The following is a 16,674-nucleotide window of genomic DNA, read 5'->3' as shown; positions in this document are numbered from 1 at the left end:
TCCCTAAGTTCAACGTCTAAAACAACTTTTTAAAACCTCTTTTAAAGGCCTCCAGGGATTGTGACTCCACCCTAGGCAGCCCATTCCAATGCTTCACAACCCTCTCAGTAAAGAAGTTCTTCCTAATATCCAACCTAAACCTCCCCTGGTGCAACTTTAGCCCATTCCCCCTTGTCCTATCACCAGGCATGTGGGAGAATAGACCAACCCTCGCTACAGGCTCCTTTAACATACCTATAGAGAGCGATAAGGTCGCCCCTGAGCCTCCTCGTCTCCAGGCTGAACAAACCCAGCTCCCTCAGCCGCTCCTCACTTGTTCTCCAGACCACTCACCAGCTTCATTGCCTTTCTCTGGACTCACTTGAGCACCTCGATGTCCTTCTTGTAGTGAGGGGCCCAAAACTGAACACAGCACTCGAGGTGCGGCCTCACCAGAGCCAAGTAGTACAGGGGTACGGTCACTTTCCTAGTCCTGCTGGCCACACTGCTTCTTATACAAGCCAGGATGCTGTTGGCCTTCTTGGCCACCTGAGCACACTGCTGGCTCATATTCAGCCGACTATCAATCAATATTCCCAGGTCCTTCTCTGCCAGGCATTTTGTTCTGGCCACCTCCATTATGAAAGCAATTTGAAGAGTTTGTGTGATAAATTAACTATGATGTCATTGAATTTACATTAATAATAGCAAAACATCAAAGATTCACTGTTGTAACTAACTAAAACAAAATACAGTGCTCTTGCAGTATCATTTCACAATTTATTTTGCTGACTAAACTATTGCAAGTATAATAGACATCTGAATGTCATGTGTCTAGACGAGCTGTATATCTTCTTGAAATCATAGAACAGGAAGCAGTGTGAAGATAGCATAGTATTACACTTTTGTAGAGAACAATTAACAGAATTAGGATCTGCTTTGTTTTGTGAGTTCTTTCTCCTTTTAACAATCAGCTTGAAGTAAATACAATTTTCAGGATTTGCTTTGGTCTGAAACTTGGCACAAAATTCAGTGTCAGGAACCTGCAATTCTGTTTTCTGAAATATTGTCATATTTGGCATGACTGCAGTATCTGACCACTTTGGTTTTAAATATCAGCTCATCAGGGAATTTAGATTCTTTTGACTATTTGTAGCAATTTCTTCAACAGATTATCAGTCCTTGTGTTCTATCAAACTGAAATATCAAGAAAATGCAGTTACTGTGTGAAATGTGTTATGCTTAAAGTTATTTAGATGTTTGACCTCTTGTCAAATTATTAAAACTTCATTATGTTTTCTCTTTCTTTTAACAGGGGCAAATTTGGATCAATGGCTTTAATCTCGGTCGCTACTGGCCAGTCCGTGGTCCTCAATTGACCCTTTTTGTTCCAAGGAATATACTTGTTTCATCAGTGCCAAATAACATAACAGTATTGGAACTGGAGCATTCTCCCTGTAGCACCCAGGCATGTGAGATAGAATTTGTAGACAAACCGGTTATCAATGCAACTACAATGTATGAAAATGTTCCTCCCCCACTCTATTTTAGAGACATGTGGCTGAGCTATCTATAATGATATGAGTGTTTCCTTATCTTCCCCCCCAATTTGCTTCTTTTTCCCTTTAAACATATTTTACTTTTTTAAAGAGTCAGTGTAAATCAGTAAGTTGTTTAGCAGAGACAGCTTCTTAAATTCAGTTTTTTTTTCAGGCTGGCCAGAGTTAAATACTGAAATTCTCTTGAAAAAGAAAAGTTGTAGCTTTAGAATTTACCTTGAACTGTGAAACTGAATCCATCTAGAAGATAATTTTAGCATCAAAGTGTACTAAAAATGCATTCCTGTAGGCTGTTTGCATTACAGGAACCTTCTGCTTTTTTTTAACCACCTTTTGCAACTGGAGAGAAGCCTACAAAAGGGCTGCACAGTCCCACGAGCCTGCTGGTTACTCACAAAGGCCGGTAGGTCAGTGCTGCCAATGGACTAGACAACTTTCAGCTGATTTTTATTACCTGTTTAGTATCCAGTATCATTTTATTCTGCACTGACTGCCGCTGTTGAATGGACCTGCTTTTTTCACCTCCGTGCAAATGACCTCTGAAAAAATCCATTTGGTTTCTTATGGGAGCAGTGACAAATGTGGAAGAGAGCACTCATGCAAGCTGATCCAAACGGCAGTAATGTGGACAGTGGAGAGTAATCTTGTAGTCTGCTTCTATCCTGTCTTTGAAAGCCATTTGACTGCTTCATTTCTACTATCTCCAGAGACTTAAATTAAATTGGCAATTACAAGAACTTTAGTGAAATTTAAGCTTGGTTGGACCATAGCCTTTGATTAACTTGCCTGCAGAATACAGTCTTAAAATAAGCCATTTTTCCTTTTAAATGTTTTTTTTTTTTTTTTTTTTTTTTAATGGGTCTGTCATGCCTCTTCTTCATAGGCCATAACCTTGAAAGTAGAAGGTTTTGAATAAAAGAGAATTAAGTCATGCCTTACGTTTTGTTCTAGTAAATTGATAATCTGATCCAGTAAATTGATAATCTAAGGGCCTGGTATTTGCAAAGATACAGTCATTGTTGGAAAAGCTGACTTTCTACAGCAGGATGAATCTTCTTTTTGATTCTTAGGATTTTGGTGTCAATCATGCAAACTCTTTGGTGAGATTTAAACAAAATATTAAAATGACAGAATCAAGTATTTTCATAATCTGTGGTTGTTCCTTTTCAATTTCTGTCTCATGTTATTAAAATGGTTCTTTAAGATTAAATCCTTCCTGTATTTGTTTCAGAGGGAGCAAGTGGAGGAGGAAGACTGATTAAAAGTGAGAAATGAGGTTGTAAAGTCTCTATGGACAAGGAGTTCTTGTTGATGTCTCATTTATTTTGTTCTGAAGACTTGTGCAAAGTGAAGCAAAGCAAAATAGTTGCAATAGGCTGCGAGGTCCTCTGAGGTGCCACCCTCTTCAGAGATAGCCAGTGCAAAAACCTGACTGTTTTCTTCTCAGTTAATGCAGACTGCTACCCTCACCTGAGGAGAGAGTAGAAAGGATCACCACTACATTATCAAAACCTCTGCTGTGTGTTTGATGAGCTGACTGCCACAGGAGCTTTCAAACCACTCCTGTGCGGTTCACTTGAGCCACAGAGCTCCTAGTCTGAAATTCTTACCTCAAATGCTACGTGGGAGCTGCGTGTGCAGTACTTGAAACACTTCATTTTCTGTTCTGACCCTGGATCTTTTTATTCTTTACATCATCCTTATGCAGACCTTGGAAAATGCTCTGTGACTAGTTTATTATGAAGTATTAGTTACCTCAGAGCCTGGTCTTGAATGTAAGGAATGGAACAGAGTTAGTTTCATACCGGTTGTGGGTTTTGTGGCTTGAAGTGTACAGAACGACAGTACTATTTAGATGCAATTCCTACAACAGTTCAGTGCTTTAACAGCCAGGAGTATTTTTATTTTTCTGTCGATTAGTGCTGTAAAGAATGGAAAAGATCAATTTGTAGTTCTTATCACTTCTTTTGTTTTTCCATTGCGTTAGTGAAAAAAATGTAGCATAATCCATAGTATCTATTTTTGTCATATCTCCATGTAATACTACAAGCATTAAGGTTTTGTATCAAGGATTGCAAATATTAATCTATATAAATGTAACACTACCAGAAACAACATGATAAAACAAGCTTAAGGTTTTTCAAGAAGGGATCTAGACAGCTTCAATAACACACCTGCCTATTAATTGCTTTCTGTGAAGTGATCTGTTGTCTACAGAAAGGGACTGAAAGTTAGGGCCCTGATTCCTAATCCTGGTCTGCCTACAATAAAAAAAACAGGTTGCCAAATTGAGTGGTATTTATGTGAGTACACAGAAGGGAGATCTCTCTGAGAAGGAGCATTCAGAGTGCATCACTACCAAGGAGAGCCTGTTGCCTCCTGCTGTTTCTTCACCCATGGGTGTGTCCGTGGGTGCTGCAGGTTTGTCTTCTGCCCTGCCTGTGTCATGCATTGGGCATCTGCATCTGCACCTTTGCTGCTGCTGTGTGGCTGGGGCTTATCCTAGATTTCCTAGCTTTTGTGTGTAGTCTTCCTGGGACTAGTTTCCCCATGCTGTCAGAAGCTTGTCTGCAAAGTGCAGCTGTATGGGGCTCTGCTTAGCAGAGGTGTTTTTCCAGAACCGGAGCAGGATTTGTAAGCTTAAAGCGCATTCCTGCCTATGCACAAATGAAGGCCTTTTAAATGTTACTTGGGATGAATGAGCAAGGAGGTAAATATGGACTGGTGAACAGTGTGCACTATGTTGTTGAATTCTTAATTTATTGATAAGACTACCATTTCCCTTATGTTCATAGCATAATAATCAATCTAAATGTTACTCAACACTTCAGTCCCTCAAAACTTCAGTCTCTGAGTTTAACAAGGTTGAGACTTGGCCTTCTCCACGTTCTGTTAGCCTCTTAATGCCCTTTGTTGGTCTTTGCAGGCAGCACTCTCACCTTTTTGAGCTCCCCTACCTTTTTGAGTGCTCCACAGTGTCTTTGCTTCCTTTTGTAGTTCTTGGATGATGTTTGCACATGTTTGAATGTTAACATCAGTATGAATCTAAAAAATACTCCTGACTGAGCAGCAAATGCTATCCACCTGGCCAGTATGCGTCAGGTGTTCAGAAAAGGCAATTACAGAGAAAAAAACCTCGTGTTTAACAGTGTGCTACAAAGGAGATTATACACTATTATCCAGGTCAGGAAGATGACCTGTTAACAAAGCACTGAGTTTGGACTGCAGGGGGAAGGAGTCTATTCTCAGGGCTCAAAGGGTTGTGATAAGTGGGGCCACATCAGGCTGGTGGATGGTCACTAGTGGGATCCCCCAAGGCTTCATTTTAGAGCCAGTCCTTTTCAATGTTTTTATAAAGGATTTGGATGTAGCACTAGAAGGTGTTTTGAGCAAGTTTGCCAATGACACCGAACGTGGAGGAGTTGTAGACTTTGTTGAGGGTGGAAAGGCTTTGCAGAGAGATCTGGACAAAGGGCTGAAAGGAAAAATGTTGGAAAGATGTTACAGGGATCTTTGTCCTGCTTTTCATAACATACATATGTTTAAATAACATACATATATTTTAGAATCCCTTTTCAGAAGGGATTTTCTGTTGCTTATTATGTTATCACAGATGGGAGTAGTGAACTGGAGTTCCCAGCTGTGGGGGTAGTCTTGAAGGTAGGCGTTACCTACAGATGCTTCACAGAACCAGTCCTAGTTTCAGTAAAAGCCCATTTCAGTAGGATATATGGTCTGTGTGGCTAAGGAATCAGGAATACGTTTAAGAATTCTTGTTGTGAGCCTTAGCACATCTACTTGGCTCCCGAGGGACAGGTGTATATAGCACTCAAAAGTCATGGTTTTAGGGAGGTCCCACTTTTAACTGTGTTGTGTTGTAATGGGAAGCACCATCTTGCTCATAAAACTCCCCAGCATGCATTCATACTAAGACGCTTGCAGTCTGCTAAGATCCCCATCTTGCACTTTGGTAATGTGTTTACACCTGCATGTCTGTAGCTTAGCCTTTTTATTTTTTTGGGCGATAGGGAAAGTAAATCCTAAGTGGGGCTGGGAATAGAGCTTGAAATTCTCCAATAATTCTCCAATAGAAGGGGTCTTTGAGTAGATCTGTTGAATACTGGTGCAAATCCTGTAGAAAAAATACAGCCAGTATCTGTTCTTCGAAAGTATTTTTCTGTTAAGTCTCTACAGTCATTCTAAATGTATGCACTGTATTTCTTTAAACTTAGTGCTTGGGTAGGGTTAATACTACTACACTGATATTGACTGGGCATTTTCAGTATTGTCTCCAGTTGTGGGCCAGAGCACAGCTCCGAGCAGTGTGGAGAGATGTCTAGCAATTGTGAGTCATCTCTCTAATGCTTTATATAAGGAATTATTCCTTTGTTTCCTCTTTCTTTCTTCCTTGTGTCTTACTGGTTCTTCCTTCTGTACCAGGGAACTTTTGAATGTAGAGGAACCCCAAGAATTTCCTTCAACGTGTCTTCAGTTGCCTGAAGCGATCCCTACCCCTTGCACCTAGCCATCATTAGTTTGCAAGCTGGATGAAGATGCCTTTTTGCAGGTCCTACAAATCTTCATCAGGTACACACAGTGAATGCTCTTTGAATCACTACTCTAGAATTCGCCAAAAGTATGGAATTCTGCAATAGCGCTCTCAAAAGCACTTGCCTTGGAGACAGCAAGTGGCTTAGTGTTGTGTGTGTGATGATGATGACTGTGCAGGATCTGCATGTATTCCTGCACTATGGGTGAAGGGGCCTTCTGTAGTGGTGGCAGAATTGTTGAGAATAAGAAGGAGAGGAAATTAATAACTCACTCTAAAGCCCTGGAAGACTTTAGCCTCTTACATAAAGATAGGCCTGGACACACACTCTATGTACCTTCTTTCAAGCTTACCTTTTTTTTTTTTTTTTTTTTTTTCTGTTCGGTGTTAGGATGTGGTTTACATTAATCATGAATAGGTAGATCCTGTGCTATGAAAAACCTGAGCACTGAACACATAAGTGCTGGGGGTTAGCACAATTTCCTGCAAAACTTTGCTGAAGTAGTGACTTCTGCCACATTGCATTCCTATGTTGCTTTTTTGGTTCTTTGATCCAGTGTAAATATCTGCCTCATAAGCTGACCTTAAAACAATGCAAGTCTTTTCACTACAGCACCTGAAGACATAGCTTTAAGGCATTTAGTCCATCTAGTGCACGTTGAAATTAAAAAATAAAAAATAAAGTGCTGCTGGTTGGTATCTGCTGAAGCAGCTATTTTTTCCACTTGTCCACATCTAGCCTCTCTGGTCCATTTGTCTTGACTCAGAGGTGTTGAAGAAAATGTATTACTTCTACAGATCCTTTCTAATTCCAACTGTCTGACACCAACAGACAGTGCTTTAGTATTAGCCAAATTTTGGACTCCTCTACCACCCTTTTTTCAATAAAAGTTAAGATAGCAAAAAAAACCACCTAAGCTTGATTACCTATCCTAGGAAATAAAAGAAACTTGGATAGAAGGTGGCAGTAATTGAAATGCACGTGTATGGAAGCTAGTATGCTGAAATAACCCAAATGACACTTTAAAAAAAATATCTGATGAATAGAGTCTGTGCAAAGATAATAAATTGAGATTACTGTAGTAGTGTACCTGATTTATATGCAGCTGGTTCCTGGTTTCTGTTTTACATACAGTACCACATAGTGCTGGAGGGGATGTTTTAGCATTACAGAGACGCAAGCAAACAAGAATATTAAGGGTTCCAAAACATCATCTGAATAAGAAACCCTGTGAAGACAGAGGGGAAAGCACAATAATTTGTTAGAAAAACAGCAGTGGTTTTTAGGGTTTCTTTTTTTTTTTTTTTTGTCTTCCCCAAACCCAAGCAAGCTGAGAGGGGAAAGAAAATTTCTCTTTAGTGACTCCAACCACCACCAACTAGCTACAGGCTATGGCATTGCATTTCACTGAAATGGAGAAGGTGAACGGTGCTGAGCTCTGTAGTTTTCATAGCCACAAGTGGAAAATCTTACATGAGCTGGGGTGAAGATTCAAACCCCCTGCTTGGATGTGCAGGGTGGGGAAAATACCCAAATCCTAACAAAAAAAAAACCTGCCCAACTGTTAAGGTTGTGAACACTCAGCTCTGATGGTACTTGCTGCCCAGGTGCTTATCACTATCTTGCTTTACATTTTACCCTTGGAATTAAAGGCAGAAAACATGCCTTTTTTTTTTTTTTTTTCCTGTCGGTTCTCAATATGCATCACATATTTTCAGTTATTCACAAAATAATAAGGCTAGGTGATTAGGTGATGCCTGGTTTGGTTTTACTCTAGTTTCTAGTGAGCAAGTGTCTTTGGAATGCAACCACACTGTTGTACTTGTCCTGCAGGGTGGATGCAAGAACATTCAGGGATTTCCACCATTTCTTCTCTCTCTGTGTTGTGAGTTTGTCAAGGGTCTGCCTCATCAGTGCAGCAGATGAGAATTTGCTCATTTTTGCTCAATTTTGTCTCCAAGGCTGAGGCCTTCAGTCTTAAGTTAATCCTAAAATACACAGAGCTCAGCTCTTTTTTTGTTTTCTTTTTCTCATTTAATAGCAACGTGCTTTTTTTCATATAGGTGTAGTGGTACTGGTTTTGACTATTGTCCATCTAGCCTTGTACCCTCTTTTGAAGGTGAGCATAGCCAGTAATTTCTTTTTAAGTTTCAGTACCTGAAACTTTCAGGTGCGGTCTTTTTTTCTTACTAAGTTGAGCTGGCATTTCAGTGGAAGAGACTCAGTTTTGACTGCTGATTCAGCAGGAAGCTGCTCAGTCGCCATGACTTGGTTTGCAAGAAATCCCCCAAACTCTAAAATTTACACTGTGCATGCTGGTGTATAGCAATCAGGATTATTTAAGAGCATCATCTATTTTTTTTGTCACCTTGGTCTGTGCTCTTTCATTTATTTGATTTTTGGGCTTACTCATTGTTGGCGTGTATGTCTTTTGATGTGAAAATTTGATGATCGTTTGACTTGGAAAGAACGTTCCTATTCTTATGAAGTGCTTATTTTTTTCCTGCTACCTGTTTTAGTGTGTTCATGCAAATTGCTGAAACCCCCTACTGACTACAAATGTCAAAATGTGAAGTAAATCAGGCAGGCACATCTAAGAGGGGTAAGGTTTTTGTATGCAGACCTTCATGATTCAAGCAGCAATTGGCTGTTGACTGAGAAACGTAAGGAAGAAATTGTTCAAAAACAAAGGCTTGTTTTAGAATCATCCCTTATGAAGTTGTTTTCATCTTCTGTGGAAGAGTGGAAAAAGACGAAATTCTTAAGGCAAGACATCTAATAATGAACACAGATTTTCTTCTCTACAATAACAAATACTTAGTTTCATGGTAGTACTCTTAATCTGCAAAATGCCTTTGTTTTACAAAGGAGGGCACAGTCTTTATTTTATATATATAATATATATATATATTTATATATTACAGATGTAATAGCTGAGTTGACTGAGAACTCCGACAAGGCTGAAAACAAACTTAAAAACTTGCTTTGTTGTTGGCGATGGTTTGTGTTTGTTTTTCTCTTCTCCTTCTCCTTCTCCTTCTCCTTCTCCTTCTCCTTCTCCTTCTCCTTCTCCTTCTCCTTCTCCTTCTCCTTCTCCTTCTCCTTCTCCTTCTCCTTCTCCTTCTCCTTCTCCTTCTCCTTCTCCTTCTCCTTCTCCTTCTCCTTCTCCTTCTCCTTCTCCTTCTCCTTCTCCTTCTCCTTCTCCTTCTCCTTCTCCTTCTCCTTCTCCTTCTCCTTCTCCTTCTCCTTCTCCTTCTCCTTCTCCTTTTCCTTTTCCTTTTCCTTTTCCTTTTCTTTCCTTTCTATTTTGGGCATACTGGCTCTGTGACGGATAGTAACAGATCTGGTTAGGCAACTTATACCAGGTTTAAGTCTGTACCTTGTTATGACACAGGAGTGGAAACACTGTCTAGTAAGCAGCAGGTAATGCGTTGTTGTTTTTCTTTTTTTCCTAAGCACAACCAGTGTCTGTCCAACATGACCAGCTGATGGGTCTGTGCCAGGTCTCCTCCTAGAGCCTCAGCAGCTGCTTGTGTTGGAGTAAACACACCTAGCTTGTCCCATGCACCAACTAGGGAGATATGGCTTCTGCTGTAAAGGTTCTCATAGACCATTTAAAAAAAATTGTTTTATTTTTGCTAAAGCAGTGACTTTGTGGGATCTTACGGTTGCAGGTCTAGAAAACATGACAGATTTTGCTCAGAGACTTTGTTAAAATAGACATTGATACAGGCTACCTATTTATTCCATTATTAGGGACTATCAGGTTTTCTACAAATAATTATGTGCAAATACTTGACATTTTGAGAACTCTTTTTACTTTTTTTCCCTCTAGGAACCTGAGAGCCCATATATAACCAATGTTTTCTATTGGCATGACAGTTAATGTGTTGGGCATAGATACGGTCATGTGTCCTGAAAATCCAAGACACGTTTAGTCATTCCGTATATTATGATTTTTTTTTTTTTATTGTGAGAACATCTTCAGTGCATTTTATTATGAATTACCTTACAGAAAAGGTGATTTATTTTTTTCCTTCTAACCCAATTAGTAGTTGCCCTCAATCTGTACATACCAATTCCTGGTATTACAAGAAAAAAAAACAAACAACAACAAACAAACAAACAAAACAACAACAACAACAAACACCTGAAGAAAAATTCTGCAGAAGTTTTGATATCTAATGCTGAGCTTGCTTTCTTGGGCCCTGACTCAAAATTGTTAAATAACTGAAATTTAACAATTGATTTTTAAAAATGCTGATTTGAGGTTTGATCAATTTAATTTTATTCACATATTTCTATTTTGATAGTCAGTAAGGGTCTGTAGTTTTTTACATGATTTTCATGAGGAACGTTGAAATTATCTCCATCAGAAGGAAATTTTTATAAGAAATTGGAGTAGAAATAATGAAATTCTTAAATTCAAATATGATAAAAATAGGCTGCACTTGTTCTAAAATAGTCTGACTCTGAAGCTGAAAGAAAATCTAAGCAATAGCATTGGTTTAGGTGTTGCTCTTTTACCAATGCCATCACAAATCCATATTCTCCATTGTTCAGATTTTCGTGAACTTGCCTTTTCAAATGCAAAATGTTCTGCTAGTGTAGTCACAACCCAGATATCCTACTTGTGTGATCACTCTGTGCGGAGAACTTGAGCTTTAGTTGGCAAGGAAGTGAATGGATTTACTTTTAACTCTGTGTGACTGCGGGAGAGGTGGGCTGTGGCACACGTGTTCATGTGAGAAGCAAGAGTGGGAGCAAACTTCCCCAGGGGGGAGGTTGGCAATTCCCTAGTATTTCTGATGAAAAGAAGTGAGTACTGACCTGAATTGTGTATGGGTAGGTCAGTGAAGCAGAGCTGAGGAGCAAACAGCCTACATCTAAACTTCTTCTTTTCTTTTGTTTTGTAAACTCTTCAGCCCCTTCTCTGTAGCAGGGCAAGTCTTTTGTCTAACACTTCATGTGATGAGTTTTACTCTTCTAGAAATGCCAACAGGAATTTTGAAAGTTAGGGCAGACCTGTGCTCTGCAAACTCCCAGCAGGGCTTGTCTTCAGGACCTGCAGGCAACGTTGTTCCTTGCAGTCAACCAGCCTTGTTTTCTTTTCATTCCTGGTCCTTGTGAATGAGCAACAAGGAGCTGAAGTGCATAAACAAGGAAAGCCATCCTCTCTCTTTCTTGTCTGCAAGCTCTTTACACCTTTCCCACATACTTTAGTAGCGGAAAAGGCAAGTCATTCTGTCTGCGGTCATGGTCTTACTTGTGGTCAAATTTCAGTTTACCAGTTATGAGCAAGTATTGAGATCTGTTGTGGTCTTTGTTTGCTTTGATTAAGATGGTTTTGTGCTACTACTAGCTAGTAAAGCTCTTTCTATTTGTGCTTGATGGAGACTGGGTAAGAGTCAGGGAGGAACCTTCTCCTCTCTTACCTGCCCCAAACCATAATACTTCTCTGGGGATATTTAACAAAGTGCAAAGTCAGTGCAAAAGAGACAAATATGCTTTTTTCTTACAGGGAGGTGCAGCTGCCTTTCCAATGAGATATCCCACGTATATAAATCTCATCCTGAACTTGTCTGTTCAGAGGTTCTTGTAAAATGCTGATCAAATTCCCCTGACCTCTTTTGAGCAAAAGAGTGGATCTAGTAATGCAGGGCTTCATTCAGTCTTTGTTGTCTTACAGGATGCTAGTGGCACTGAGACTGACTTTTATGAGGGTTTTGAATCTGTGGAAACATATCAGATTCTTGATTATTTGCTGTAGTTGTTAAAAGCAAAAGCATGGAAACAAAGACCTTCCTGGAATTTCCAAAAATCCTCAGTGCCCTAGTAGTTTTTATTTTGCAGCACCCAGAATAAAAAGCTTGCAGCATTTAGCTCAGCAGCTGCACATACTGAATGCATGCTGTTACTTAGAAACATTAAAACATGGAGAAACTTCAGCCATTCCAAGATGACTGGAAACAAAAACACCAACACAAAAACTAAAGGTGTATGATACATTGATCAACTATGTACTTGGTCTGTGTTTACACAGACTGTGTATTTTTTTTTCTTTCAGTCATCTTCAAACAGTATCCTTGCTCTCTGGTGTTTTAAGACAGACAACACCCTCTACACCACTGAAGAACATAATGTATTGGAAGATAGCATTACTTCGTCATCTTCATCCATTTACCTCCAGATACCCTTCATACTAACCCACAGGCCTCCTCACACAACCTGGAAGCAGACTGGAACTTTCCTGACTGGGGCCTCTCAGATTTGGCTACCAGAAAGGGCACAGTGTGGGCAGCTCTGATCTGGAGTCTTCTTCACTGAACTGAAATGCAAATCCTCACCAAGGACAGCTGGGTGTGCCCTGTGATTATGTCAAAAATGTGCATCGGGTTCATATGGCTGAGCTCTTGCTCTGTGCCATAGTTCCCTTAGCTATAAGATGGCAGCTTTTTTTTTTTTTTTTTAGTGGACCGATGTTGTATAAGAGAAGGAATTACGGTTTTTAGTGGAGATATCACATGCTACTATTTCTGAGAATTCAAAGGAGGACCAGAAACTAATGAAGAGAAAACCTTTGATTTGGGACAGTGAGCATGGCTTGTGAGCAGCATTCTTTTGAGCTGAGTGTATGAAGGATCTGTGGAGGGTTATGTTCCTCTAAGGGAAAGAGTATAGCAACATTTGGCAGTTGTGCCTGTGCTCTGTCAAGGAGTTGGGAAAGGAGCTGGATTTTGCCAGTCTGAAACAGATAAAAGGCTTTTCCTCTTTTGAACCTCGTTTTTGCAAGAGTTGTCTTTGACTTGATTACTGTCCTGTAAGACTGGATTTTGTTTACTTTATTTTTCTGATGGATGTTGCCTCTGAACGGCTGTGAAGAAGAAAATCTTCCTGGAAGCATCTAACTTGGTGTGTACCCACTTGATAGTGCTTGCTCTATCCAGAGTGATTCTCTATGACTGCCAGTGACACTGGCATATATCATTGCTGTGTTACAGTAAGATTACTGCAGATGTGATCAGTACACCACCACCTTTGGATGCTTTTATCAGATATATGAATGCAAGGAATCTCATTGCAATCACATTGACTATTCATTTCCAGTCTTCCACTTAAAAACTTATTTCATGGCTGGAGTAGTGGAGTCAACTTTCCTGTTGAGCTCTTTGTAGGCATTGCCCTTAAACATTTCAGTGGTCATTTTGACTGACGTTACTGAATGGCTCTTGATTTCTAACTGTAAATCAAGTCAAATTGAAATATTTGCATAAGGTCTGGGACTTGATAAGGCTGGTCTCAGGCCACGTTAAGAGAGAAATTCCAGATAAAAACAGGAAACTGTTATGAGCTCCTGGAGGAAAATGTGTGAGTCTAGATCACTGGAAGCATCCTGGTAGCAGGGGAGCATTGTAGTGCCTGTTGAATTGCACTGTCCTTCAGAGCAGGTGTCCAGAACTGTTGCTAGAACAGAGGCAAGCAGCAGTAGCGTAGGAAGGAGAGTAGTGATCTCTCAGTTTCTTCCCAGGGATGACTCTCAGACCGAGAGGAGCAGCCTTCCATGATGCCTGTTCTGCACAATCAAAAGGGATGAAACCATGCTCAGGAGAAAAAGCTAGTAAGTGTAATTCAGTTGTAAGTTTAGGGAATGACTGCACTGACCTATGTGTTGTATGAAAACAAACCTACCAAGATTTTTTTTTTAACCTTTTCATTGTTATTTATATTTGATGTCATGAAGCTGACTTTTTTTTATCTCATCTGCACTTTTGTGGCAGCTTTACGTCCTCCATTCAGTTGCTCTGAGTAGCCTTCTGAGGAACCCTGATGTAAAGATGTGGGTTTAGGAATGAGTCAGCTTTGCTTCACTCAAATATGTATCCATTTTCTTTCATGGTTCAATAGGTCTGTATGTACTATCTTTCATCACTTGGAAACTCTTGTTCAGCTAATATGACACCTTTGGTCAAATGACATTTTGAAAATCCCTGTTTTATTATTGTCTGTATTCATACTATTATCTCATCCTTTCTCACTGGCAGATTTCAACGCCCTCTTTCAAAAGAGGAGCGCCATTATCCACAGCAGGTTGGTGCCTGGCAGGGAGGAAGGTTTGTTGCAGGTGATGGAGAGGAGACAACTACCCAGTTTTGGTGAGCCTCAGTCCCAGGCTATGGATTCCTGTGCCCACCACTTAATGGTAAGGTCCCCCTTGCACCTGATTCAGGAAAACTGCCCAAAGCAAAACTTTCAGCTTGGTTATTCTCACACAACTGTGAAATAGCTGTGAGTATTACTGGGAGGACTGGAAGAAGTTCGATGGGCAGAGAAATGAGAGAGCAATGTTCACCAGGAAGAAGCTCTGCGTGCACTAGGCACTCTCTGCAGCAAGCACATGTGGATGGGGCGTGGGGCACAAAGCCCAGCAGTGAGTAGCTTTTGAGTTTCATGCGGAAAAAGGGCTTTACGCTAGCACAATTTAAAGTGATGCTGTGCATCTGCTGGGTGCGGCCTGTTAATTCCACACATGAATGGACACAGCGTCCTCCCCCACCACACAGTATGTGCCCAGAGCCAGACCAGCCTACGAGCTGCTGGCCATCTGGTTGCCATTCCTCAGTGCCAGTCTTAGCTCCAGACCCTTCTTATCTTGTGCTTTCTGAGAGCCTACTATGGGTTGCTTTTTGCTTCCTGACCATCATTTTTGTTGGACCAGCACAGGCAGCCATTCACCTAGTCTGGAAAGCCAAGTCTCTTGCCAGTTCCAGGTTTATCTACAAGATAAACCTGGAAGGTCTCTTTGATCTTATTGACCAGAAGGGTCACAGAATAGGACCAAGAAAAAAAAAAACGAAAACAAAAACAACAACATCAACAACAACAACAAAAGAAAACATGATATACTCTCTTGCTCCCAATTTAGTCTAGGCACTTGGTTCATGAATGGCTCAGCAAATCATGGTGAGAGCGGTTGTGGGGTTTAGCTGCCCAGCACGGTAAAACCACCACACCCGTGCCAGCAGTGTCATGTTTGTGAGGTTGATATGCCATGCTGGCTTGGAAGTGATGTGTTGTGGGGTTCAGTGACATCTATGAGACTTTCCAGCACCTGATACTTGCAATTTGTCTTGCTCTTCCTTTCCAAAATAGGTAATAGAGGGGTTAACCCACCCCTTGAGGCAGTTTTCATATGTGATTTACTCAGTGACTTGTAAAGTGTTGAATAGTAAGAATTAAATTTTTTTTTTTGTGGCAAGGAATATACTTTTTTTTTTTAGTATTGTAATGCCTTCCACAGCATTATATGCATTAATGAGAGTCCTTGCTTGGAGCTGTCAGCATCAGTGAGCTGCTGATGGTATCTCATTCCCAAAATGAATTATGAAAGATATGTGCGTGCAGGAGTATTTAAGAGTGCTGTTTTTTATTTTCAGTCTGTCTATTGTATCCTGAGAGAGTTCCCATGAAGGTAAACTTGCATTTATGTTTCTAATTTAGGGTGATCAGGACAGAGGCACTATAATATTTTTACATTTCTTCTACAGCTCTTTGCTCATGTATTTTAATGTTTTGTCTGCTATTTGTAGCCATATCTGAATGCTGGGTGGGTGTGTTGTTATTGATGGCCTTACCAAGACACAAGTCTTTGAATAGTTGTTGCTTAGCAAAGAAGATGCATCAGAAATATTTTCCAGTGTAGTTTTTTCAACTCTTACTTTTTCTACTACCACAATACTGATTTTTGCTTTTGAAAAAAAATAAATAAATAAAATTTTGTGCCAAAATCTAAATGCTGTGTGAGTTTCCTTCCTGTTACCAATCTGATTAGTATCATGTACATCTGTGAGTGGCTACTGGTGTATCGCACTCTTTGCCTTCTGCTCTGTTACCAAATGCTACAGTTCTCTGTGTGGTTAAATTATATCCTCACATAATTTATTTTTTTTATGGCAGATGTTTTTATGGGAAACCTGACAGACCATAAATTATGGCAGACTTTTCCTACACTGCCTCTCTTTATTTTGTTTTGCCAGATACATACACAGTGAATGAAAATTGTGTCTTGGAGGTAGGTATTTTTGGAATGAAGAACATTCACTTAAAAAGATACTTATAATCAAGGTATTTCAAATATACTCACACATGCTGAAAAACAAATTAAAAAAACCACACTTTTATTCAAAAAAAATCTGAACATTTTTAATGTTAATAAAAAAAAATAAGAATTGCCATCCTGAAGTATGGTGATAAAGTAATTCAAAATACCTATATATATACAGCTAAATGTAGGTATATATAGAACTCGGATACCTGAGAGAAAACATAGCTATATTTATAGCACAGTGTAATGCATTGGCTTCCTTTCTTTGTGCACAGAAATAGTGCATTTTGTGTCCTTTTTTTTTTTTTTAAAGTGACAGAAGGTGTATCCTCTCCCTGGGATGAAATGTATAACAGTGGCCACTAAGAGTCTGACCAAACAAGTCCTACACAGATCAGCGGTAGAGTAAAAAATATGGTAATAACTGTCCTTATCCTTCAAAGATATTTTCCAAGTGCGCTTCCTGATGATGAGGAATTCTCTC

The 16,674-nt window shown here is 39.9% G+C and overlaps 1 protein-coding gene across 2 annotated transcripts in view; it reads left to right on the top strand.

Annotated features, from left to right (window-relative positions):
• GLB1 (galactosidase beta 1) overlaps positions 1–2,711 on the top strand; it is a 53,332-nt gene extending 50,621 nt beyond the window's left edge. For both annotated transcript variants that reach the window (XM_084282619.1, XM_084282620.1), the window contains one exon: positions 1,295–2,711. In XM_084282619.1, coding sequence (XP_084138745.1) covers positions 1,295–1,555 — 261 coding nt within the window. In that variant the 3' untranslated portion in view covers positions 1,556–2,711. The remainder of the gene's footprint in view (positions 1–1,294) is intronic.
• The last annotated feature ends 13,963 nt before the right edge of the window (positions 2,712–16,674 follow it).

The sequence above is a fragment of the Netta rufina genome (genome assembly GCF_964035555.1).
Source record: "Netta rufina genome assembly, chromosome: 2".
Lineage (NCBI taxonomy): Eukaryota > Metazoa > Chordata > Aves > Anseriformes > Anatidae > Netta > Netta rufina.
Note: the sequence above shows the minus strand (reverse complement) of the source record. Positions and strands in the feature narration are given on the sequence as shown.